The 26,200-nt window shown below is 39.1% G+C and overlaps 1 protein-coding gene across 9 annotated transcripts in view; it reads right to left on the bottom strand.

Moving 5' to 3' along the window:
• The window catches only part of HUWE1 (HECT, UBA and WWE domain containing E3 ubiquitin protein ligase 1), a 144,903-nt gene that overhangs the window by 44,477 nt on the left and 74,226 nt on the right, over window positions 1–26,200 (bottom strand). For all 9 annotated transcript variants that reach the window (XM_082609743.1, XM_082609742.1, XM_082609746.1 and 6 more), the window contains 17 exons: window positions 26,049–26,106; window positions 24,871–25,047; window positions 21,133–21,378; window positions 19,833–19,966; window positions 18,969–19,063; window positions 12,163–12,354; window positions 9,608–9,824; window positions 9,174–9,296; window positions 7,921–8,158; window positions 7,295–7,525; window positions 5,886–6,008; window positions 5,329–5,424; window positions 4,495–4,764; window positions 3,109–3,261; window positions 1,477–1,604; window positions 1,170–1,251; window positions 333–509 (listed from right to left, as the gene is read on the bottom strand). In XM_082609743.1, the coding sequence (XP_082465869.1) occupies window positions 333–509; window positions 1,170–1,251; window positions 1,477–1,604; window positions 3,109–3,261; window positions 4,495–4,764; window positions 5,329–5,424; window positions 5,886–6,008; window positions 7,295–7,525; window positions 7,921–8,158; window positions 9,174–9,296; window positions 9,608–9,824; window positions 12,163–12,354; window positions 18,969–19,063; window positions 19,833–19,966; window positions 21,133–21,378; window positions 24,871–25,047; window positions 26,049–26,106 (2,740 nt within the window). The remainder of the gene's footprint in view (window positions 1–332; window positions 510–1,169; window positions 1,252–1,476; window positions 1,605–3,108; window positions 3,262–4,494; window positions 4,765–5,328; window positions 5,425–5,885; window positions 6,009–7,294; window positions 7,526–7,920; window positions 8,159–9,173; window positions 9,297–9,607; window positions 9,825–12,162; window positions 12,355–18,968; window positions 19,064–19,832; window positions 19,967–21,132; window positions 21,379–24,870; window positions 25,048–26,048; window positions 26,107–26,200) is intronic.

Here is a 26,200-nt window from a genome sequence, read left to right on the forward strand (position 1 = left end):
AAGGTCCTCAGAAGGAAAGTGGCATACACAAGACCCTACAGCAAACTATAAACTTTCCAATAGAGCAGACTCCATCCCCAACCACTCCCTAATCCTTGACTGAACACTTAAAATCATTTCCGGGTGGGACAGTATCAAATTGCCACAGACTCATGGCCTAACACATGGCTGTAAGAAGACTCAGTTCTCTGAAAACTATACCCCATTTAGTAGTGGTAATACTGTTCTTATAACATGTCAGGACTGCTGGTTCAGGAAGAAGCAAATGGAAAGCCATACTCAGCACCTTCCCCTCTTTTCAACCAAGTTTATGGCACTGAGTGAGCATGTACCTGCACCATTGTAGTGAACTGGACAGTGTATCTTCTCCGGCCTGCAGTGAAACGCACACTTGTCTCTCCAGATTTCCAGGCGGAATCAATAGTGCTATTGTTGCTTGCACTGTAACTACACCAACGTCCAGAGCGGTCATCAAACCAGCGCCAGTTGTTGTTGTTGGACTGTAGGTACTAAATACAAGAACACAAAGTTTCATTGTACTTCCTTACAAGGTTGACTGTTAGAGAAGAAATAGTAATTTCATCAGTGTTCACTGCTAAAGCTAACCCAGGAAAAAGAAATATATTGGACATTTTAAATGTTTTGCAAACCAAGAGAGAAGTTTTTATATACCTTAACCCTCGCATTCCTGAGCCTCTCCATAGGCACAAAACACTCTATACCCTTATTCTGTGATGCTCTGCTTTCCTTTTGTTTCCAACTATTTTCCACAAAAGGTAAACATTTTAGATGTACTGGAACAAAACTTCTGTTTCTGGGAAGGTACTAAGATGATGTGGCGTATATAATTTTCATATAAGGAGCACTTGCTTTTGGAGGAATCCTTGCACACTCAGTCCTTCACATAAAAGAAGAGCCACTCCTCCTCTGGAGACATTTACCTCCAGGCTAAGTCCTTAGACCCGTTAGCCAGCAGCTCCATAAAAAAAAAAAAAAATTCTAACTCCCAATTCAAAAGAAAACTCTAGCTATCAAGATCCCTCAAGAGATTTATGCCTTGATCAGAGAGCTTTACATTTTTTTTTACCACTATCCCATATTCTCTTCTGGTCTATTCTTGCCTCAAGAAGCTGAGCTGTTCTGCTCACCACATACACCATATTAGGTACCTTAGTCATTTGGGCTCTCCTTTTTGAGGAGATGGCTGTCTTTTCATAGAAATCAATCAGAAGCAACACTGGGGTGATCCACCTAAAACAGGAGAAATGATTTACTCTAGGCAAGCCAGAAACCTGCACAACATGGGAAAATTTATCTTGATTTCATCAGGTACTTCACAATTTTCAAACCACAAAAAGTATACAAGATTTATCCCATACATGACCCAGAAAACTCCCTGATTCAAGCCCTAAGCTTGAGGGCCCAAATCCCCAGGGCAACAGAAATGAAAACAAGAGAGATTACAGGGTCACTCACTTTGGGGTCTGGACCTCCTTTTGTTCCTTGGCGGCCTGTAGGCAGGGCTGAACCACTTCCAAGAGTTTGATTAGGACATTAAGGATGCCACTAGATTCAACCACCCAGGCACAAGGTAGCTTCAACTCCTGATTGATTAATCAAAGGAAAAAAAATAAAACAAATACCAGCTTCTACTCAGTATCAAGGATTAACATGGTACAGAACATAAAAGCGAACGCTAATAGAATTGGTTTGAATTCAAATTCCATTTCCACCACTTACCATCTGTGTGGTCCAAGATTAGTTACTTAAATTCTCTAGGCCTTGGTTTCCTCATGGGTCAAAGGGAATAATTTCTATCTCCAAGGTAATTGTGATACACTGTGCCAACACAGTGGCTGGTACATTAGTATGTGCTTAATATGGAAACTGTTACTAGTATCATTAATATCATTAAGAACTGTTACCTACGCTAGTTGAAAAGCTTCTGATTTACAGAGAACCTTTATAATCTTCCAAGGAAGATGGAATAATTAAACACAGCAACATAGTTAATGGTTCCCCTTACAAGGGCTACATGAAGTGTTACTGATCCAACAGGAAATCACTGGAAGTAATTTAAATGGCCGACAATAGGTAGTTATTTAAACTAGGGGACCTCAAAAAAATGGAATAATATATACATGACGTGGGAAAATATTTGTAATATAATACTGAGAGAAAAGAATACAAAACTTTCTAAATACTCTGATCCCAACTGTTTAAATGTACAGAAAAAAGACTAGAAGAAAAATATTAGGCTGTCATTTGTGATTTTTTTAAAAAACAGGGGGCTCATGAGTGATTTCTTTATATTGTAATGTTTTGGGGGACCCCCAGCATCCAGTACTTTGCAACATTTCCCACAAGTATCTATTCACAAGTGCTATATAATAAGAATCACCACTTTTAACACAAAGGAAAGCCCTGAGACTGTAGACACACAGACTGACACATATATTGGACTTAACTCCTGAGTTGCTATAAGAGTTTACTCCATTAAATCCAGGTTTTACCATTAAACATGATAAGCTAAGAATGAAGAATCACTTGTTCAAGGTTAGGTGCCTCCTAATTCCTATGATGGCTGGAACAAGAACATGTCCTGGCCAAACCACGCTTTACCTCAAATAATCTGCTGACTGACCAGGTAGGAAAGAAGAGTCAGATTCTATCTGACACTTATTACCAAATGTCCACATCCTACCCCACTCTTTGGCTGCTAGTTAGTTTTCCTCAGAGAAGCCAAAAATATTCCACAGCTTAACTGTTAATAGTCATTCTAAGTACCTTCTTATAATTACACCCCACCCCCCAATCCTCTAAGACCCAATTCAATTAACATTTGTTCTGAGAAGCCCTTCTCTCATTATCCAGAAGTGATGCATACTGCCCCACCCTGAACTCAGGTAAAACTGTTTATGCCATTCATGTGGCATAGAATGCTGTATTTTGTACTTAATTGTGTGCATTACAGCCTATTAGAAACTGTAGGCTATGAAATGCAGACATGTCCTACATTTCTCTCTACCTTCTTCAATGTCTCAAATGGTAGGTGTTTGATGATTCTTTGATGAATGAATCACAAGGACCAAAAGGTCTAAATCTTACCTCAAAAAGCAGTGTTAAGAGCAAGATTCTAGTAGCCAAATTGGAGGCCTGGGGCAGGGTGGCCATCTGACTGATCCACTCTGACACAGTTTTTGTGTCACTCGTTGTCAGGGGAAGAGCGGCTTTGATCAATACATCAGCAGCTTCCCACACCTAGGAAAGCAGAAAAGTGGCCAAGTCAAAAACTGTAGATTGAGTATGATGAGGTATGTCAAAACATTCTCAACCTTGTAAAATACTCCCTCCACCTCTAATACATTCACTGAAGGAGAGGGGATAAATATTAACATATTTACTATAGGGTGTCTGTATCAAAAGAAGATGTATGCTACTAAAGGAGCACCTCTAAAAAATTATTTTCTTAGGCTAGATTACAAGAAGTCTAAATTCTAAGTTAAAGAAAATTAATATTTTTAAAAATTTTCTGGTGCATATATAGTCAATCCCACAAAGGTTCTACCAACTTAAAATCTTTCACTACACTCACCCCAGAATTATCATTAAAAACAGAAAACAAAAATCCCAGTTAGAAACATTGGTCTTGCTTTAGTATGCATGTTAAAAATTTCTTGTAATGAATTTTATGTAATTGCTCTTGTCTATTAAGGTTTTAGTTTGCTTAAAATCACTTCTATAAGCTCTTAATATAGATTAAAGGTAACTAAACATTGGTCATATCTTGTGGGGGGAAGAAAAAGGGTTTATTCAGTTTGCCTTTTACTCTTGTGATGTTTCCATACACTAAAGTTATGTTTACATACAACACTTACTTTCTTCCTCTGTCTCTAAACTTAAAAAAATATATAAAACAAGATTCCAATGATTTAAATACATAAATCATAAAAAACAGTAAAGGAAATACAACCAAAATGCTAACTGGCTATGTGGGAATTTAGGGTAATTTATTTCTTTTTCTACTTCAACAACTAGCATACATTAATTTCATAATGAGGAAAAACACTGCTTAAAAAAAGACAAACAATAGGTTACAAATACTCATTAAGATGGGGACTCATCTGTCAAAATGGTTGCTGCATAGGAGGAGAGGGAAAAACATTTATTTAGGCCAGGGGGCCTAACTTGGCTCAAGAGTGAGAGACATTTTTGACATTTTAGATGAATCTAAGAAGAGATACCTAGAAAAAGAGAGCTTTGTTTTTTTCTTTCTAAGATATTTTGTGTGTGGAGCAGTTAATTCATGTTTTTCAGGAAAACACTCAAGAAAGAGCTAGATTACTAGATCTACAGAATTCAAAGAAAGAATACATCCACATCAGATAAAATGCAAAAATACTGATTAAAAAAATAAAAAAAGAAATCCGGTTTTGATAGATGGCAGGAAAACCATTTTATATACCCCCCTCTTCTGGCCCCCGGAGAACTTACCTGATTGACTACTTGCTTCAGAATCATGTCTCGATAGTCTGCTCCATTACGTTTGATTGCTGTCATGATCAGATCACACACCCGGTACACTGTGTCTGGGAGCTCATCAAGAAGGTGAAAGCAGCCTGGCAACATGGTATCTGTGAAAGTGTGGAGTTCATCTTGCTCCAATGGATCAGCATCCTGGAACTTCTCTAGACATTTAGCCTCTTCCTCTTCCTGCTTTTCCCGAGCTTTCCGTTCCTCCTCCTCCTTCCGGCAAGCAACTTCCTGGAGGCAGGGAAGGAAGAAAGTGAGAAGGCTAAAAATGTGTCTGCCCTACCATATGAATATTCTCTACCTTCTCCTCAAGCAGGTGATACATTCGTTAGAGTGTGGAAACGAGTATGAGGGCAGCCACGCAGGCTAAGGCAAGACAGGGGAAGGACACCTCCAATACTCAAAGCACTGGCAACTTACGTGCATCATCCTACATCACCCCCCACAAATATCATTTGTAGACATTGTCCTGCATTCTCTGCAGGTATGGTAAACTGAAGTAATTATTACCTAGATTCCTAGGTAATAAAGACAGCCAAGTTTGGCCTAATGGGTACTACCAAGGACATTTTGGGCCTCTTATTTGACAATAAATATTAATGCTTCATCTGTTTCACTTAAAGCTTCAGGTCAATGTAATGTAGATTAGCGATGGCAAGGTTGGGATGAATGAGTATTCACATGTCTTTGTTTAGACTTTAATTCGACCAATTACTCTGCAGTAGTAGCAGAATGTTCATAGAAATACTAAGATTAATGTGTCAGACCCTCTTGGAAGCCCCATTTCCTAGTTACCTCAGGTGACTCTGCCCTTTGATCCATTGGGATATCCTGTCCCAGAGACATGGCAATTGCTCTCATCATCTGATCCTCTTCGGACATACTCAGATCCTAAAGAGCAACAACAGAAAATCCGGCAACTACACACACTCCAAGGAACTACACACACAACTCATAAGGAGCCAGACATCCTGTGCTCAAGCTTTAGAGAGGAAGAGAAGGGGCTCTGAATGCTGCTCTCTAGAGTCAAACTCAATTAGGCTTACCTGGTCACTTACGCGAACGAGAGGGAAAAATCACAACAAAATTAAATATAGGAAAGGAGCTTCAATGTGACCACCTATTTGGCATCTCACAAAAGAGAGCCTTCCTATTACTTTCTGATTATGCATAATTTAAGAGTTCCTCTGCAAAGTCCAGTAATTTGCATGACTAGGAGACAGAAAGCTTCTGCTCCTTATATTCTAGAGCTATAAGAGTTAGCATATAAAGAAAATATTGGCACAGGGAAGTAAAGCACATCAGCAGCCAAACCAATGCCCTGAAAGATTAGAGCCCCTGAGCCAACTCACCCGAACAACTCCTCCCATGATCGGGGGAGGGTGGGTTAGAAGGTACTCTGTGGCCTGCTCCATGGTGCTGGTATTCAACAGGGCCTCCATGGCATGTTCCCTTGTGAAGCCCATGTCCATGAGCTACAAAAAGAAGGCAGGATCTCAGAACCATGGTAAAAGAGAAATCCAAATGCATTTTAAAAAGAAAGGAATCCTTTTAAGATGTAAGCAAGTTTTCCTAACTTCATATGAACTGAGAACATTTATAAGGTAAGGCAGTTAGATAACGTGAATGATCCTTTCTGCCTGGTGCCTCCATACCATTTACACAGAGCTACACATTGAGGCAAGGAGCCAAGGTGATTCTCAATTCCATCCTTTAAGAAAATTCACCTAGATGGTTATTATCATTAGGAAGATTATTCTAATTCAAAGACTGAGACTCACACACAGAAGCAAAACTTGGTCTCACTTTTCTTGAAGACAAACTGGCAACAGAACAAGAGCCTGAAAAACTGACCCAGGAAATCTACAACTAGGAAATAATCATGAGATGCATAGAAAAATTTGTAGAAAAAGAAACTATACATCACAGCTTTACAATATCAAATAATAAGAAAATCAACATATCCAGCAATAAAAGAATGATTAAGAAGTAAAAAAGACCCATTTTCTTAATGACAGTGGTATAAGCCTACATACTGTATGTTACTATGTAAAAATTAGGCATAGAACTAAGTGATGAAAAAAAGGACATAATGACTATTCTGTGTGGTGATATTAAGAATGCCTTTAAAAAGTATTTTGCTACATTTCTAACTTTTCTTTAAGTGAGCACTTTTAACTATTATAATAAAAAAAGTGGCATGTACATACAGAAGACATGTTTGAACAGGACTCTAGATATAAAGAGAAGACACATACATACACACAAATTGCAAGAGGAGTATGCTAAATGCTGTTTGAGACTGAAATGTGAGGATCTAAGTGCACCCCCCCCACACTTCTAGCCTCCAATTTTTTAAAATTTAAAAATGCAAACAAAAGTTTTGTAGGTGACTAAGGTTTCCGAAAGCTCTTGATGGAAAATCAATCTGGGCCACGATATTGCTTCTCTTTATAGATTAATGAGAAAGTAGCTGAGGACAGTTTGCCTCCAAAGAACCTGGCAACCACAGCCTACTGAGAATACGTAAAAGACTTCCAATACTAAACAATATGCTTGGGAGGACACAAATCCTTTACCTATTAGGAGTACTGAAACTGTTCTCCAGCTTTCTCAAGAGAAAAAAATAAAAGAGTAAAAGAGGGAACAAATTTAAACCTATCCCCTAACAGGACCAGGCATTAAGAAACTTAGAAACCCCACGAGCAGTATACTCTCCGGTGCAAAGTCTTGGTCCTGGAGTGTGAGGCCAGAACCCCACCTGTTGTAGTTGTTGCTGGTTGACTTGAGGTTCCCGGCGGGAGCCACCTTCCTCTTGTCCTGTATCCTCTTCTCCTCGAGACCCCTCCTTCTCTTTGCTCAGTCTCTCTCGAATGACAGGTTCTCCTCGGAGGATGTGGCACAGGATGGCCAGCATGGACTCAGCCATTCGCCCACCATATACCTTCAAGGGTTTCCGGTTCCACAGGTTCTTGATGCAAGTAAAGGCTGCCTGTAAGTCATTTGAAAAGCTGTGTAAAGATCATTTTGTCTCAAATTCAAAACCCCAGGAAGAATAAGTCAAAGACTTATGAGATGGTCCTTCCACAGTCAGTGCCAACAACAAAATCCTAGGCATTACTGAGGTTGGGTGGGGGGCAAGGAAGTACAGAGAAGGGGCATTTAACCCAACCTGGAAGTACCAATCTGAAGTTTACAGTTCAAATGTTTACACCACAGAAAATTATCAAGTGGTCTCTATCCCATTCTGCAAGGCAGTCCTATCTGGGAGTAGGATCCAGTGGTTCTCTACCAATCGAGTTGTTTCACTAAGGAGGACAAAACAGAGTGGGAGCTACCCAGTTGGCATGAGAAATTGCTCTTGGTTTTAGAATGCTGACTACTCACTTTCTGAGTTACCACAAGGAAGCGGAGGGCACTGAATTGTGGAAAGTTCTGAACACCTCCAGGCAATTTGGCAGGCAGTGAATGTGGAGATTCAAGCACCGTGGTGGGATTCACCATCTTCTCCACCAGCATTAGCCAGGCATCTAGGAATTCTCCTGTGCCATCAGGTAAGTCTGAATGTTCTAATCCCTCTGCAACAGGAACTTTGCCTCCCATGGACAGAGCCCAATTGAATGTTCTAAATTCAAATAAGAGAAAGTATAGAGATAGAATATTAGTATTTTAGATTGGGGATGGGGAGAGAAAGGGACACATTCAAAAGCTTCCCAGTCCCTCCTCTTGGAGCTATTGCTTCCAGTCTGTCCAACATTTATTAGCTTTACCAACCCCCCCCCGCCTTTTTTACTTGAAATATAGCTGGTTTACAATGTTGTGTTAGTTTCTGGTATACAGCAATTCAGTTTTATATATATACATACATATATATATATATGTATATAAAATTCTTTTTCATTATAGGTAATTACAAGATGTTGAACACAGAGCTTTACCTTTTATTTGGGTTTTTATTCCAGCTTTATTGATATATTATTGACATATATTTGTTATACGCATATATGGTGAAATTACTACCACTTCTAGCTTTACTTTTTTTTTTTTTTTTTTTTTTTGTGGTACGCGGGCCTCTCACTGTTGTGGCCTCTCCCGTTGCGGAGCACAGGCTCCGGACGCGCAGGCTCAGCGGCCATAGCTCACGGGCCTAGCTGCTCCGCGGCATGTGGGATCTTCCCGGACCGGGGCACGAACCCGTGTCCCCTGCATTGGCAGGCGGATTCTCAACCACTGCGCCACCAGGGAAGCCCTAGCTTTACTTTTAAAGCCAAAACAAACAAAAACACCAAAGTGAAACTTAGCTTAGAATCTTCTGACCAAAAGAAGCAGAAAAATGATCATATTCAGAGAAACAGCAGAAAAGGACAAGTCTATTAGAAAAATATGTACCAGACATTACAAGCCAAATGAAGAAAAACAGAGACCCTTACAAACATTCCTAGGACAGGCTGAATCCCACCCTCCAGGAAGATGGAGATAAATACAGTTAGTTCCTGAAACGTGAAAGGGTATACCCAATGGCTGTCTCTATGTATCTCACTGTCACAGGATAGGCGGCTTAGAAAGTTGTGGGCTGCTAAGGTACACAGAAAAGACCAAACTCCAAACAATGCTTCTCTGTAAAGCAACATGATCCTTACTCAAAAAGAGCATTGTGGCCTCCAGAGCAGAGAAATTTCTGCAGCATGAGGTGGTAGGGATACTTCCTCTCATCAAACAGCATTGGGGATGTAAAACCAACTGAACAGATGAAGAATGTCAGCCTGGAAGAGGGAAAAAGCAAAAAGTTAACCTTCTCTGAGGCAGACACAGAAGCAATGGGAAAATCAAGTAAAAGCCAAGAGTAAAACTGAACATTGCACTGGGTGACTAGCTGAATGCAGTTTGACTACAAATGCTTTTTAAATCTCTATATTTTAGACTAGGCAGAACCAAAACAAGTAGCTTAAACAGTATTTGGGGTACACATTTAAGAGTAAAACAAGGGACCTCCAAGTCCTCTAATTCAGTGGCTCACTCTGCATTCAAGTGGAGAAGGAACCAATTAGATTCTGCATCTCAAGCGGAACCTCACCTGAAGCGTGGAGTAGGCGTATATGGTGGAGGCTGCCAAGATAAGCCCTTTGTGAGGAGCTTAGTGAGAGCTGAGGCCGTTGATCGAGCAGCGGGTGTTGGTGCTGTGGTGGTGCTGGCAGCATGATGGCTCCTTCTCTGGCGGACAGGAGACCCCACACAAAGTTTAACAAGGAGCCCAAATAACTCAGCCAGTGCTCTGCCTAATCGAGAGGAAGCTGGAACCCAAAAGTCAGAATAAGGCTGTACAGTACTTTCAGAATGGTTTCATTATAACAGACACATTACTGTTAATACATTTTAATGACTGACTACTCCCTCCCACTCAAACATTCTATGAAACACCTGGACTTGTCTCTACATATGATATCTGAAAAGGAAGCTTCGCAGGGAATAAATGCCTCTTTTGAAGGCAGGAGACAGAGAAGTATGTTGGCATTCAATATATAATAAATATGAAAGACAAACAAGATAAGCACTCACACTGTTAGGAGATATAAACTGAAACCACCTTTGTAGAAAGCAATACACAATATGAACTATTTAAGTAAATGATATATCTATGTATTGAATTATGGAGTCACTTAAAATGCCTACAGAGAACTTTAAAAATGGCAAAAATGCTAACAACTTAGACCAGAAAAGAACATCACATATATACTAGTAACGTCTCATCACAACATTAAATGTATGGTCCCCAAAGGAAAAAAGATTGTTAGGAAAAGCATAAAAATTTAAAAAGTGGCCTTCTTATAAAAATCTTGTAAGGTGTTAGGTAGATTACAAGTATTTCAAATTTTCATCTTTGTAGGATGCTTTTTGGTATATATTGCTGAACCAAAAAAGCAGAATCCAAATATAAACATGTAAAAGGAGATGTACAGAAAAAGGGAAAGAAAATATATCTAAACACATTATATTTGGGTAATTTCCTTGCTTTTCTTAAAACATTTCTCTGTACTTTTTCTATAGTGAATATTTATTACTCTTAAAATCACAAATGAAAATGCTGTCACAGCATGTCTGAAATAAACATTATTTCATCACGATCCAGGTTTGAATCAAAGCACATCTCTTAATTATACACATGTATATATGAACCCACTGTAAAAAAAAAATAGGCTCCACTTGAGCTGGTGCCACATATCGTACCCCCCAAACTCAGTAAGCTCTGAGATATACAGCATAAGAAGACAGGAACAGGTCTTTTCTTTTTCCCAATCCACCCAAATTAGGATCTCCCAATCCTAATGAGGGATCAGGCTACAGATTACTCGCACTGCCTGGCTGGAGGTTGGGTGGGCCTAGACTCTGAAAGCCTAATGCATGTACACATTAAGTTTGTACTTTTCCACCACCGTTTTCAGGTGAATAGACAACAAAGTGGCTCAAAGGTAGTCAGCAAGGATAAAAGAGAAAAACAAAAGGCCAGTAACCACAGAGAAACAGACATCAAAAGCATGGGCTGGGCCCACAAAGAAACCCCAGAATGTGCCAAGGTCACAGAGGTCTAACAAAGAAAGGGGAAATAAACATTAGCATCTTCTTGGATGGTCAGTTTTCCTTCAATTTGGGGAAAGTGGCAGTAGACTTTCATATTAAAACAAAGGAGCAGAATTAAACAAATTAAAACAGAACATAAAATTCAAGGGGGTTTAAAATACCAAATGGAAACACCAAAGGCCAAGTTTTGCTTGCTTTTGGGCAGAGCCCCCAATTCCCAGGAGTTGTCTACATTTTCCTTCACATTAAGGTGTCAGAAAGTGGCAAATGTACAAAATTGGTAGAGGTACAGAACATAGAAAATAGGTTCCCCACTGATTTTACATTAAGGGGCAAACGATGGCAAAGACAGATCAGTGCACATCTTTATTCACTGTTGTGGTTGCACCACACAGCACGTGGAATCCTAGTTCCCTGACCAGGGATTGAACCCTCACCCCCCACAGTGGAAGTGCAGAGTCTCAACCACTGGACCGCCAGAGAAGTCCCCAGTGCACATCTTTAGTGTGGTCTTGCATCATATTACTGTAGTCTCCACAGAGCTGGCAAAGTAACTACTAAAACACAAATCAACTATGTCACTTGCCAGCTACATTTGAGGGACAGAAAAAGGAAAAGGAGACTGAGTGCCGTAGCCAGACAGGTAACAGGAAAGCAGGAGGGCTTAATATTAATACCACAAAAGCCAAGAAAATAGTATTCTGAGAAGGAGGTGATAGGTCAACCATCATGCTGTGGAAAACTGAGAAGTGGACTGAAAAGTATCCAATGGACTTAGCAACAAGGAGGTTACAGATACCTTGGTGAGACATTTCAGGGAAACGGTAGGAGCAGAGGTCATTTGCAGTAGTAGAAGAGTGAGCAGGAAGAAAAGGAGGGGTAGACTTGGCTTTCAGAAAGTGATTCTCTCATCTCTGTATCCCTAACAGTTAGTACAGAGCCTGTCACATGGCAGACACCTGAAAATGAGCCACCAAGTTTAAAACTTCCTTAAAAGAAACAATACAGCCATACCAGGCTCTAAAAGGGAGCAGAAGGAAGAGAATCACTCACCTGACAATAACGGCTTGATTTGCTTGATTCTGGCAGCCATGGCAGGTGTAATTTTAGATTTGCCCTTAGAGTCTGAAGCAGTAGGTTCATCTGTCTCCATAGGAGCCAGCGTATCACCATCAAGCCCAATGCCTTCCAACAAGCCCTGGGTAGAAGCATCCATACTTCCAGTGGTTCCATCCTGTTCCCCATCTGTAGACATAAGAGGGGAGCAATAAGACCATGTTGAGCCAGCACTCACCTGGTTCCTTGTTCTGAAGAGTCAGAAGAAAGAGCTACCTATAGTGCTTGTTACTCTTTAAATGTCCACAACTTCCTAAATCTGAAAAGAAAAAAACACAAAACTGTACTTCTTTCCCTGGAGTCCTTCTAAGTAGCTAACACTGACATCTTCCAATGAGAGCATGTTAAAAGTCTTAACTTTCAAGGGCTACCATGGAAGACTGTAGGCACACTGCATGACCCAGAAACTTCACATAAACTGCAGTGTGTGTGGTGACCCCATGCACTCAAGGCGCATACCCAGGTAGAATTTTAGAGCTCGTTAATAAACTCAATTTGGACATCACATATCACCACTGGAGAAATATATTTCCTAGAATTTAAGATTTTTGTATATGAATGTGAGATGAGTCTTTTGTGGGGGGGTGTGCTCTTGATCTAAGAAACAGCATTAGGCAAACTATAAAACACACCAAATTTTCTTTGCAATATTCTGGAAAAACTATGTGGAAATGAAGATACCTTTGTTAAATGTGTGAAAGAAACTGCTGGGGAAAAATATATCTAAATTGTTATGTGGGGCAATTCTTTGACTGTGAGTCTAATTTTGTTCTTGGTTTTTAGTAAATTATTTTATTATTTCCTTGACTTAAAGTTGGTATATTTAAGACTTTGACAAAATTTGAGATTCTAACATTTGGTTTCGTCCATTTTCGTGTATATTTTATTAATTCTGTCCCCTTCCTCCACAATACAATAATTAGCTGTCATATAAATCCTTATTTGTTGTTTCAAAACTCATGTCTGCTTTATTAGTTCCTTATCATTTTCTCTATCTTTAGCAATCTCAATACAATTTTTAAGCATATCTTTTTTAAAAACATCTTTATTGGAGTATAATTGCTTTACAATGGTGTGTAAGTTTCTGCTTTATAACAAAGTGAATCAGTTATACATATACATATGTTCCCATATCTCTTCCCTTTTGTGTCTCCCTCCCTCCCACCCTCCCTATCCCACGCCTCTAGGTGGTCACAAACCACCAAGCTGATCTCCCTGTGCTATGCGGCTGCTTCCCACCAGCTATCTATTTTAGGTTTGGTAGTGTATATATGTCCATGCCACTCTCTCACTTTGTCACAGCTTACCCTTCCTCCTCCCCATATCCTCAAGTCCACACTCTAGTAGGTCTGTGTCTTTATTCCCGTCTTACCCCTAGGTTCCTCATGACCTTTTTTCCCCTTAGATTCCATATATATGTGTTAGCATACAGTATATCTGATAGGTTTTCTTTAAAAAAATATCTTTATTGGAGTGTAATTGCTTAACAATGTTGTGTTAGTTTCTGCTGTATAACAAAGTGAATCAGCTATACATATACATATATCCCCATATCTCTTCCCTCTTGTGTCTCCCTCCCACCTTCCCTATCCCACCCCTCTAGGTGGAACACAAAGCACCGAGCTGATCTCCCTGTGCTATGTGGCTGCTTCCCACCAGCTATCTATTTGGTAGTGCGTATATGTCAATGCCGCTCTCTCAGTTCATCCCAGCTTACCCTTCCCCCTCCCCGTCCTCAAGCCCATTCTCTACGTCAGTGTTTTTATTCCTGTCCTGCCCCTAGGTTCTTCAGGACCATTTTTTTTTTTTTAGATTCTATATATATGTGTTAGCATACGGTATTTGTTTTGCTCTTTCTGACTTACTTCACTCTGTATGACAGTCTCTAGGTCCACCCACCTTACTACAAATAACCCAGTTTCGTTTCTTTTTATGCCTGAGTAATATTCCACTGTATATATGTGCCACATCTTCTTTATCCATTCATCTGTCGATGAACACTTAGGTTGCTTCCATGTCCTGGCTATTGTAAATAGAGCTGCAATGAACACTGTTGTACATGACTCTTTTTGAATTACGGTTTTCTCAAGGTAAATGCCCCGTAGTGGGATTGCTGGGTCACATGGTAGTTCTATTTTTAGTTTTTTAAGGAACTTCCATACTGTTCTCCATAGTGGCTGTATCAATTTACATTCCCACCAACACTGCAAGAGGGTTCCCTTTTCTCCACATCCTCTCCAGCATTTATTGTTTGTAGATTTTTTTTTCTTTTGCGGTACACGGGCCTCTCACTGTTGTGGCCTCTCCCGTTGCAGAGCACAGGCTCCGGACGCACAGGCTCAGCGGTCATGGCTCACGGGCCCAGCCGCTCCGCGGCATGTGGGATCTTCCTGGACCAGGGCACGAACCCGTGTCCCCTGCATCAGCAGGCGGACTCTCAACCACTGCGCCACCAGGGAGGCCCTGTTTGTAGATTTTTTGATGATGGCCATTCTGACTGGTGTGAGGTGATACCTCATTGTAATTTTGATTTGCATTTCTCTAATGATTAATGATGTTGAGCATTCTTTCATGTGTTTGTTGGCAATCTGTGTTTTCTGGAAATTGAGCTGCATGAGCTGCTTGTATATTTTGGAGATTAATCCTTTGTCAGTTGCTTCGTTTGCAAGTATTTTCTCCCATTCTGAGGGTTGTCTTTTCGTCTTGTTTATGGTTCTCCTTTGCTATGCAAAAGCTTTTAACTTTCATTAAGTCCCATGTGTTTTTGTTTTTATTTCCATTTCTCTAGGAGGTGGGGTCAAAAAGGATCTTGCTGTGATTTATGTCATAGAGTGTTCTGCCTATGTTTTCCTCTAAGAGTTTTATAGTGTCTGGCCTTTCATTTAGGTCTTTAATCCATTTTGAGTTTATTTTTGTGTATGGTGTTAGGGAGTGTTCTAATTTCATTCTTCTCCATGTAGCTGTCCAGTTTTCCCAGCACCACTTATTGAAGAGACTGTCTTTTCTTCACTGTATATTCTTGCCTCCTTTATCAAAGATAAGATGACCATATGTGCATGGGTTTATCTTTGTGATAGGTTTTTATACACAGAATTATCTTCAGTTTTCTTAATAGTTTATCAAATTCATTTTCTCCTTGATGCAGAGTATAGGAGAAAAAAACTTTCTAGAAAAGCTACTTTTATTAATTTTAGGTTTGCTGCATTACGGTCAGAAGATTGTACTGGCTGGGCCAAAAGGTTCGTTCGTTTTTCCCCATAAGATGGCTCTAGTAGCACTTAACTTGTCTTTAACTTCCTTCAAAACAATTTTGTTAGATTTTATGTGACAGCTGTCATATCAGCACGCATTTAAAAGAAGACATCAAAATTGGTGAATTTCTGTGTAGCCATTTTAATATTAAAGATGGGAGGGGGAAAAAGCAACATTTTCAGCATATTATGCTTTATTATTTCAAGAAAGGTAAAAACGCAACTGAAATGCACAAAACGACTTGTGCGGTGTATGGAGAAGGTGCTGTGACTGACTGAACGTGCCAAAAGTGGTTTGCGAAGTTTCATGTTGGAGTTTTCTCACTGGACGATGCTCCACAGTCGGGCAGACCAGTTGAAGTTGACAGCGATCAAACCGAGATATTAACTGAGAACAATCAACGTTATATCATGCGGGAGATAGCCAACATACTCAAAATACCCAAATCAAGCACTGACATTCACTGGCACCAGCCTGGTTACGTGAATCGCTTTGATGTTTGGGTTCCACGTAAGTTAAGCGAAAAAAACAATTCTTGACTGTATTTCTGCATGCGATTCTCTACTTAAATGTAACAAAAATGTTCCGTTTTTAAACAAATTGTGACGGGTGATGTAAGTGGATATTGTACAATAATGTGGGACGGAAGAGATCGTGGGGCAAGCGAAATGAACCACAACCAACCACACCAAAGACCAGTCTTCATCCAAAGAAGGTGATGTGTATATGGTGGGATTGGAAGGGAGTGCTCTATTATGAGCTCCTTCTGGAAAACCAAATGATTGATTCCAACAAGTACTGCTCCCAATTAGACCAACTGAAAGTGGCACTCGATGAAAAGTGTCCAGAATTAGTCAACAGAAAACGCATAATCTTCCATCAGTGTAATCCAAGACCATATGTTTCTTTGATGACCAGATAAAAACTGTTACAGCTTGGCTGGGAAGTTCTGATTCATCTGCCGTATTCACCAGACATTGCACCTTCGGATTTCCATTTATTTCGGTCTTTACAAAATCCTCTTAATGGAAAAAATTTCAATTTCCTGGAAGACTGTAAAAGGCACCTGGAATAAGTTCTTTGCTCAAAAAGATAAAAAGTTTTGGGAAGATGGAATTATGAAGTTGAGTGAAAAATGGCAGAAGGTAGTGGAACAAAAGGGTGAATATGTTGTTCAAAAAAGTTCTTGGTGAAAATGAAAAATGTCTTTTATTTTTACTTAAAACAAAAAACGAAGGCACTTTTTGGCCCACCCAATATAATTTCTGCTTACTGCAATTTGCAACTTCTATTGTAATATAACATAAAAGCTATTTTATAAAATGGCATTATCTCCAATAAAGATGTAAAAAAATAAAGTAAATACTTTTATGGCTTACAATGTCCTATTTTGAGGCTCAGAAATATCTAGCAGTTTTTGCAGTTGATGCTAATTCAGGTGGGTGCTAGGTTTTAGTTAAACTAATTTGTGATTATTTCTTAGATGAAAATAAAAAAATCTGCAGGTGGATTCCCTTCCTCAGTGCAGGAATAATTGTGAATTAGTGTTTATTCTAACTGAGATTACTGAGAGTAATGTAACATATTTACTTCTACCTAAAGTTTGTTTCAAGGGAAAAAATTCTCTAAAAGTTTAACTGTTTTAAAAGTATAAATCCCAGCATACGAGTTTCAAAAAAAATTTTTTTCCCGCTTTTCTAGAGCAGGGGTTGGCAAACTTGTGTAAAGGACCAGAGAGTAAATATTTTAGATTCGCCATATGATGTCTGTTGTTTCTACTCAGTTCAGTCACTGTAGCCAAAAAGCAGCTACAGTAAAATATAAATAAAGGAGTATAACTGTGAAAAAAACAAAACAAAACAAAAAAACAGCATTGTCCAACAGAAATATAATGTGAACCACATATGTAATTAAAAAATATCTAGTAACCACTTAAAAAGTAAAAAACAGCTATAATTTTTAATACACCATTTAACCCAATATAATAAAAATTATTTTAACATGTAATCAAATATAAAAATGACTGAGCATACATTTTTATATTAAATATTTAAAAAAACAGGTATCATTGTTATGCTTACAGAGCATCTCAATACAGACATTAAGTTTTCATTAATTGATCTATATTTATTTCATATAATTTACTGGGGAAAAAAAGATTCACATACCCAAGTTTTCCAAACATACTTAAAAGTCCTCCAACAACTGAACAGAGTTAATAGTTGTTATATTTAAATTAATAGGGGCTTCCCTGGTGGCGCAGTGGTTGAGAGTCCGCCTGCTGATGCAGGGGACACGGGTTGGTGCCCCAGTCCTGGAGGATCCCACATGCTGCGGAAGCGGCTAGGCCCATGAGCCATGGCCGCTGAGCCTGCGCGTCCGGAGCCTGTGCTCCACAACGGGAGAGGCCACAGCAGTGAGAGGACCGCGTACCACACACACACACACACACAAAAACCCCACAACAAACAACAACAACAAAATTAATAAAAATTAAAAATTCAGTTTTCTCCATCCAACCTATGACTTCATCTTACGTACATCTTCAACAACCCTATTTCCAAATAAGGTCACATTCTGAGGTGCTGGGGGTTAGTACTCCAACATATAATTTTTGGGGGCAGGCACACAATTCAACCCATAACACCCTCCACTTAACACGAGGGGAGAGAGAGAGAAAGAAAGAGAGACAGACAGACAGACGGGGGTGGAGGGGGTGGAGGTGGGGGGAGTGTGAGGCAGCGCGCACAAGGACAGGAGGAAGGAAGGAGGGAGCAAGGGAGCAAAGAACGAAAATTCAGTCTTTTAGTTGTACTAGCCACATTACAAGTAGTAATGTAAAGTAGCCACATTACACGTGGCTGGTGGCTACCATATTGGACAGTGTGGGTCTAAAAGTGCTCCACAGCCACTTAGAATAGTCATTTACCATTTTAACGTAAGAAATTAAGCTTCTGAAAAATAAGCATACAAAAAATTAAAGACCCACCATAATCTTTGTTACTGTAATTTCTAAGAATCAATCTTACATTCTCAAAACACTACATACAAAGATGTTCAGTTTTCAAAATAGTACATTAGAAACTTAACAGGGAAGGGTTAATTCATGGTACCTTTACATGGCACTTAATACTAAGTGAAAAGAGACCTGTAAAATATTATGTCTAAGATAATCACAACTATGTTAATAAAACATACCTTCAGGGAAAAAGATTAGCAGATACTTCCAAAATATTTTTTGTGGTATAAATATGGGGGATTCTTCTTTCTACTACATTTTCTAATTTTTATCATTGTGGGTATGTATTTTTTAATAGAAAAAATAACTGAAAATAGTTTAATTTTAAAATAAATAATTAAAAATTAATGAATGGAAAAAACTGAGGACTACAGATGATAGACCTACTAAAATTTCACAATAGACCTATAAAGACAGAGACAGACAGAACTTAAGAGAATTAATGGCTAGGATTTTAGTTTCTTGGAGTTACCTGATCTTTTTCCGCCCTGGGTCGTACCTGCCTTCTCATCCTTTGGAACCAGTTTCTGCATGTCCGCCTGACCAAATTCACACCCAGATGGCAGGCTGCAAGAAGAGAAACAGTGAGCAAAAAAACCTCTGATAACTCATCTTTTTAATGTTGTGCTTGGTCTCTGACCTGCTTGGCTGACACTATCCCCCTCCTATAGCAAGCAGGTAAGTTAACCTAATAAAACACCTGCAATGACGGAATTCCTGAGGTAGTACTCAACAGGCTTCCAACTCAACTCTTTATATCTGGCTAACAACAGGACCAAACTGTAAACACCCACCATGCTGACACAGCATAACTGAGATATCAGGTCAAAGATGACACATTCGTAAGGAAGTCCTTTGGCTGATAAGTGGGAAGGACAATGCTATTGGTTAAATGTTGTGTCTCCTCAAAATTCAAATGTTGAAATCCTAATGTCTGATGAGATGTATTAGTAGTAAGGTCTGTGGTAGGTGCTTAAGTCTTAAGAGTAGAACCCTCATGAATGGAACTAGTGCCTTATAAAAGAGGCTCCAGAGAGATTCCTAGTCCCTTTTGCCATGTGAGGATACAATGAGAAGTCTGCAATGTGGAAGACAGCCCTCATCCAACCATGCAGACTTCCAGCCTCCAGAACTCTGAGCAATAAAATTCTGTTGTTTATAAGGACCCAATCTGTGGATTTTGTTATAGCAGCCCGAATGAACTGAGACAGGCAAGGAGGCCTCTGAACTTTTTACCTTTCAATCCTTGACCAAAGCAACGCCCCAGGCTCACTAAGCTTAGTTTTTCTGTTAGGAAAGACAACAGAGATAGTAAAAGAGATGACCATTTCCTTACCTGTTTGGGGTACACAGGGAGAGAAGGACAGTGCTTTCCCACACCAGGGAACAGTATAACTGGCTCAGCTTGCTCAGAACACTCAGACCCAACTGAGAGCCCCACTGGTTTACGGAGATGGAACGAATTTCACTCTGTAGCCAAAGTAAAAAAGGTGATCTTTGGGATGCCCTCTGAACATTTATATTCAAAAATCAACTGTTAGCTATTTACAAAGGATAAGGGATTCTATTTTTCCTTCCTTACTATTCTCAGAGTTGTGTACTTCATCAAAATTTCCACACTTAAGAGATCATAGTTCCAGAAGGTATTCTCTTACAATATTTACAATCTGTCTCTAACATCCCTTCTCATTTCTTCTTTGTAAAGTGAAAAACAGGAGTCATAGGCAACTCTGTTCTTCTAAATGGAAGAAACAGTTTTATAGACTCATTGACAGCTTCCTAATTTTTTTAGATGGTGAAGGGGCTTGTTATTTCCTGTTTATTTCTTTATTTCAATCAATCAATCAATCAATCAAATCAGTCCCTAAAGCTTTTCTATGTAATTTAATTATTTTCTAAATAGTTTATAATTGTGCTTTTCATTTAATTTGATCCAAAGAACACACTCCTAGCTCAACAGCATAAAACAGAGCTGCTAAAAATACGACATCAATAATCTTTAGACTTGATTACTTGACAACTAAGGGTGGCAGAACTGTGAGTACTCAAAAAACAAATAAACAAACCCCCCCGCCCTCAAACTTCAACTTTCTGGAACCATAAGAGGACCCTCACATGGACTGCAAACATAGGGTTTGATATTTAGGAAATCTTTAGTAATCTGTTAATCACCATTAACTTAAATGTTCTGTGGTCAAATTTCCTTCTTGCCATCTTATTATCAAGCCTACAGGCATTTGTAGAAAGATTAGGAAGTAACACGGTCAGATGAGCACCCAGTTGAGGCTTGTCTGCGAAAAGGGGTGACTATACATCCTTAAGGCCTATATGGATGCTACAGATCTATTAATACCTGTATTTATCTCAACCTCTTTCACTCTCAAGAAGGTCCAGTTCACAAAACAAGTTATATGGTCACCCAACTTCCAATGAACAAAATACTACGGGGAAGTGAAACTAGACAGCAACTTGAAGCATAAACTTAAGTCATCCACCCAAAAGAACTCACCCTAAAACTGTTCTTTCAGCAGCTCGCCTAGGTAGAACTGCTTCTAAGTATACTATGATGCCACGTACACGCCCTAGGTATTTTACCGACTTTAAACCAACATGTTCACACCTAACATAATTCTTACCTGTCCAACTCTACAAGTATGAACAAACATCATGATGTAGGCGTGGGCAGCAGTGAGTGCATGCAGTAGAGGTGTGGCTTGAGCTGAGAGGGTAGCATCAGCGACATTGCCAGCACAAGCCAGTTCTCGCAACAACACTGAGCCCCCAGGGGATTCTATTGGGCGGTGTAAGGGCTCCAAGGAGGAAAGAATGGAGTCCAACTGAAGGAGACCCTCCTGAAGGACTTTGGGTTCATGTGACAGTGTCTGAAATAAGAAGAATAATTAAATCATTAATGTACAATGAACTTCATATGCATGTATTAATAGTCACAATGAAAGAAGTGGAAGACAAGTCTCACGAATTTCAGACCTGGCCATGGTCTTGCACCTGGTAAATGGTGGAGCCAAAACATGAATGAAGGTATGACATACCTAAACGCCTTTTAGAGCAACACATTACTTCTCTTGAATGAGAGGCTTTCAAAGGTGGTAGGCCAATCAAATTTAAAAGATTGTGATGGCCAAACTGGACTACTGTTACAGCAAGGACTCCATGCTGTAAGATTAATTCCAAATTTTGCACAACAGGGAGCAATGTTAGGCAAGGTTCCAAAGCATGGAAATGAACCACTATTACAAATGTTTTTTTCTTACCACAATAAGAGACAATTCTAGGATAGGCATCAGCTAGGCATTTTCTTATTTTGGAGACAACTCAAGGATTATATGGCCCCTGCAATTTCTTTCTGAGTAAGAAGAAAAATCTTGACAGTGAACACTATCACTTGCCATTCAAAGATAGGAGAACTTATGTGCCTTTCCTATGGCTTTAAATAAATCTATCCACCCTCACACAGTATCTTACAGGTAGGATAAAGATGGAGCAGCCCTTTCCCCCCTCTCTCTCATAAATAGCACTTAATTAAATATTTGCAAAAAGAAAAGCAGAATAAAATATCAAATGCAGATGTCACAGTTATGGATCTTTCCAGAAATTACTTATCACTGCACAACTCAGCTAATAAATAAGCTTCACAGATTTAATCCAATTCCTATAAAAATCCCAATGGCTTTTTTTTTTTTTTTTTTTTGCAGAAACAGAAATATCTCTCTTAAAATTCATACAGAATCTCTAGGGACCCCAAATAGATATAGCTATCTTAAAAGAGAACAAAGTTAGAGGTCTCACATCCCCAGATTTTCAAACTTACCACAAAGCTACAGTAATCAAAAGTGTAGTACTGGCATAAAGATAGACATCAACACCAACAGAACAGAGAGCCCCCCCCAAAAACCCTTGCATATATGGTCAAATGATTTTTGACAAGGTTGCCCAAACAAGGGTACAATAGGGAAAGGACAATCTTTTCAACAAATAGTGTTGGGAAAACTGGATACCCACATGCAAAAGAATGAAACTGAACCTTACCTTACACCATACAAAAAATTAACTCAAAATAGATCAAAGACCTAAATATAAGAGCTAGAACTATAAAACACCTAGAAAAAGCCATAGGATAAAAGCTGCACGACACCGGATTTGGCAGTGATTTCTTAGGTATGACATGAAAAGCACAGGCAATGAAAAGTAAAAAGCAAAAACTAAACAACAAAAAAACCCCCACAAAAAACAAACTGGATTTCATCAAAATTAAAACCCCTTTTCACATCAAATGACACTATTAACAGAGTGAAAAGCAACTCATGGAATGGGAGAAAATAATCTGCAAATCATTTATCTGATAAGGGATTAATATCCAAAATATATTAAGGATTCTTACAACTCAACAACAAAAACAGACAACCCTATTAAAAAATGGGCTCTCCCTTTTCCTCAGAAGCTCTAGGCTGATGAGAGAAGGAAAGCATCAGGCAATTGAGGGGAAAAAAACGTGCCAGGCTATCTAGAGAAAAGTGAAGAGGTGCTCCAGGCCAATGAGAAGAATTAGGCAAGAAACACACAGATGTGCCAGCCTTCTGAGAAGCACCAGCCAGCAACACCTTATTTCTTTAAACTTGGAGGAACGGCTTCATCTCTACCCTTCTACCTCAAAGGGAATCTATGCCAAAATGCTCCAATGAATGGAGGACACACTTGGATTTGTGACTGAAGTGACACGCAGAATCTCTGAGCCTTGGTTGTTCTGAAGATTGAAAAATCTTGTTCAGCATGGGTGACCACCAAAAAAGCAATCTCAAGCCATCTATATGTCACAACTGAGACAAACTGGGGAGTTTGTTGTCAAATAAAATGTACTGTTTCGGAAAAGAAAAATGGGCAAAGGCCCTGAACAGACATTTTTCTAAAGAAGACATACAGATGTCCAACAGGCACATGAAAAGATGCTCAACATCACTAATCAACAGAGAAATGCAAACGATAACCACGAGATCTCATTTCACACCCATTAGGTTGGCTAGTATGAAAAAACTAGAAAATAACAAGTATTGGTGAGGACGCAGAGAAATCAACCCTTGTGCTTTGCTGGTTGGAATGTGAAACGGTAGAGATGTTGTGAATAATACAGTATAGCAGTTCCTCAAAAAATTAAAAACAGAACTACCAAATGATCTAGCAAATCCTACTTCTGGGTAGATAACCAAAATAACCGAAAGCAGAGTCTTGAGTATGATCTCACTTTCAAGTCAAACTCAGAACCAGAGGGTAGAACGGTGGTTGCCAGGGGCTGGGGGAAGTTGCAGAGATGTTGGTCAAAGGGTATAAACTTTCAGTTATAAGATGAATAAGTTCTGGGAATCTAATGTATAGTGTGGTGACTATAATTAATAATACTGTATTATATACTAGAAATTTGCTAAGAGAGTAGATCTTAAGTGTTTTCACCATACACAAAAGCAGGGTCTGGAGAACACACCCATGTTTGTAGCAGCAGTATTCATAAGAAGTGGAAGCAACCAAAATGTCTATCAATGAATGAATGGATAAACAAAATGCAGTTTAAACATACACTGGACTATTCAGCCTTAAAAAAAGGAAGAAAATTCTGACATATGCTACAACATGGATGAATCTTGAGAAAATTATGCTAAGCAAATTAAGCCAGTCATAGAAAGACAAGTACTTCATGAATTCAACTTACATGACATACCTCGAACAGTCAAAATTCAGAGACAGAAAGTAGAATGGTGGTTACCAGGGGCTGGTAGGGAGAGGGGAATTGAAAGTTGTTGTTTAATGGGTGCAGAATTTCAGTTTTACAAGAGGAAGAGAGTTTTGGAGATGGGTTTCACAACAATGTGATGTACTAAACACTATTAAACTATACACTTAAAAACGGTTAAAGCGGTAAATATCATGTTATATCTCCTTTAGCACTATTTAAAATAAAGCAACTTCATTTTTGGGCAAAATTTGAGCAATGAACTACAGGTCAATCATGCTTAAAATACACAACTATCAAGCCTGAGAAAGGAAAAAAAAACATGGCTAAACAAACTAGACTGTGTTAAAAGCCACTTCCAAAGCTTTCTTGGAGATTTATTTCCCTTCCAAAAAACTCATATGTTAGAACTATATACCAAACTCAGGAACAAAGAACAAACACTTTGACTTTTCAATGAGAAATAACATGGCACACTATTTATTAGTCACAAAACCCACTTACAGTACATAACCACAAATTTCTTCATTATGTTTTAGTTGAAGGGGAGAGACCACAGTAAAAACACGTATATAGAGGTATTGCAAAATTGATTTCTAAAAGAAATGAAAATATTCGACCAGATGCTTCTTACCAATATGGATTTGCAGACACCTGCAACAGCCTGACAGGCTGCAGATGTGGGAAAGTCAATGGGCAGATTGGGAAGACCCAAAATGGTAACCAAAGGCAAGAGTCCTTTCTGATTCACAAATTCCTGGCAGTGGTCATCGGTTGTATTGTTGCTCAGAATAGATTCCACAAATTTCATCTAGGTAATAAAAATTAAAAAAAAAGTTAGAGCCTGACACTTGGAACTAAAATGCCAGCTTGGAATTAGGACAGGGGTAACCTTATAGTCATGAAATCAGTATTTTCTAGACTATCAAAACCTCAGGTAAGCAGTAATAGGTATATGAAATGACCCCTAAACATCCAGAAAATAAGGAATTACAACTTCTTCCCAATGTATCTTTTCAGCCACACCTAAAGTCACATAATCTGAGAAGCACAGAGAGGTTAAATGACTTGCTCAGGGCCACACCATGAATTAGTGGCAGAATCAGGTCTAATCTCTTAATTTGCTCATTTAGTGCTTCTTACAGATAATGTGTTGCCTCTCCCCTGGAAGCAAACATAATGGATACTTTTCTTCAAATGTGCTCATAATACAAATGAAACCTAGAACTCTGGAAGTGACTTAGACTAAACAGAGCATTTTGTAAGGGTAAGAAAGTAAAATATGGGAAACAAACACACAAGCAAAAGAGAAACCATCTCTGGAAGTCTGGAAGTGCTTACTGGGCTAGAACAAATGCTAAATGGGCTTCCCCTTATAGGTAAATAACTCTGGGAAAATTCAAACTCTTCCTTTTTTCCTGTGAGGCACACAGAAGTTAAAAGAAAACACCACATCATTATTATTATTATTGGTAAAAGAGAAGTTAATGGGAAAAAAATGGCAAGTAACGGGAAAAAAATATGTTGGGACGCACTCAAAGAACATAATACTGGACTGGCCTAACAAAGCCCATTCTCCTCCTGTTTGGATTCCAAAGGGGAATGAACAGAAAATTGGGAATATTCAAAAAGGGACTGTTAGCTAATTTTTGGCAAATCACACAGAACAAGGTTTACACATCTTTCCCCGCTGCTCTCTGCACTTTAAGGGCCCCAGTGAAAATAAACACAAGTCATCAGACTATTTGGTAACCCCACACATTTTCCAGAAGAGCACACACCTTTACACAGATTGCCCTGCCATTAACTTACCACATTAAGGATGTAATCCATGAGGGGAATAGGAATACGTTCCTCTGTACCAACAACCCTGTTAAGGGAGAAAAGAGTGAGTTTCACAGAAATTCACAATACCAGTGCAAGAGAACAAAGCGAAGAAAAGGAAACCGTGAAATTCTAGTCCT

The sequence above is a fragment of the Mesoplodon mirus genome (assembly GCF_964341445.2).
Source record: "Mesoplodon mirus genome assembly, chromosome: X".
In the NCBI taxonomy this organism is placed as follows: Eukaryota; Metazoa; Chordata; class Mammalia; order Artiodactyla; family Ziphiidae; genus Mesoplodon; species Mesoplodon mirus.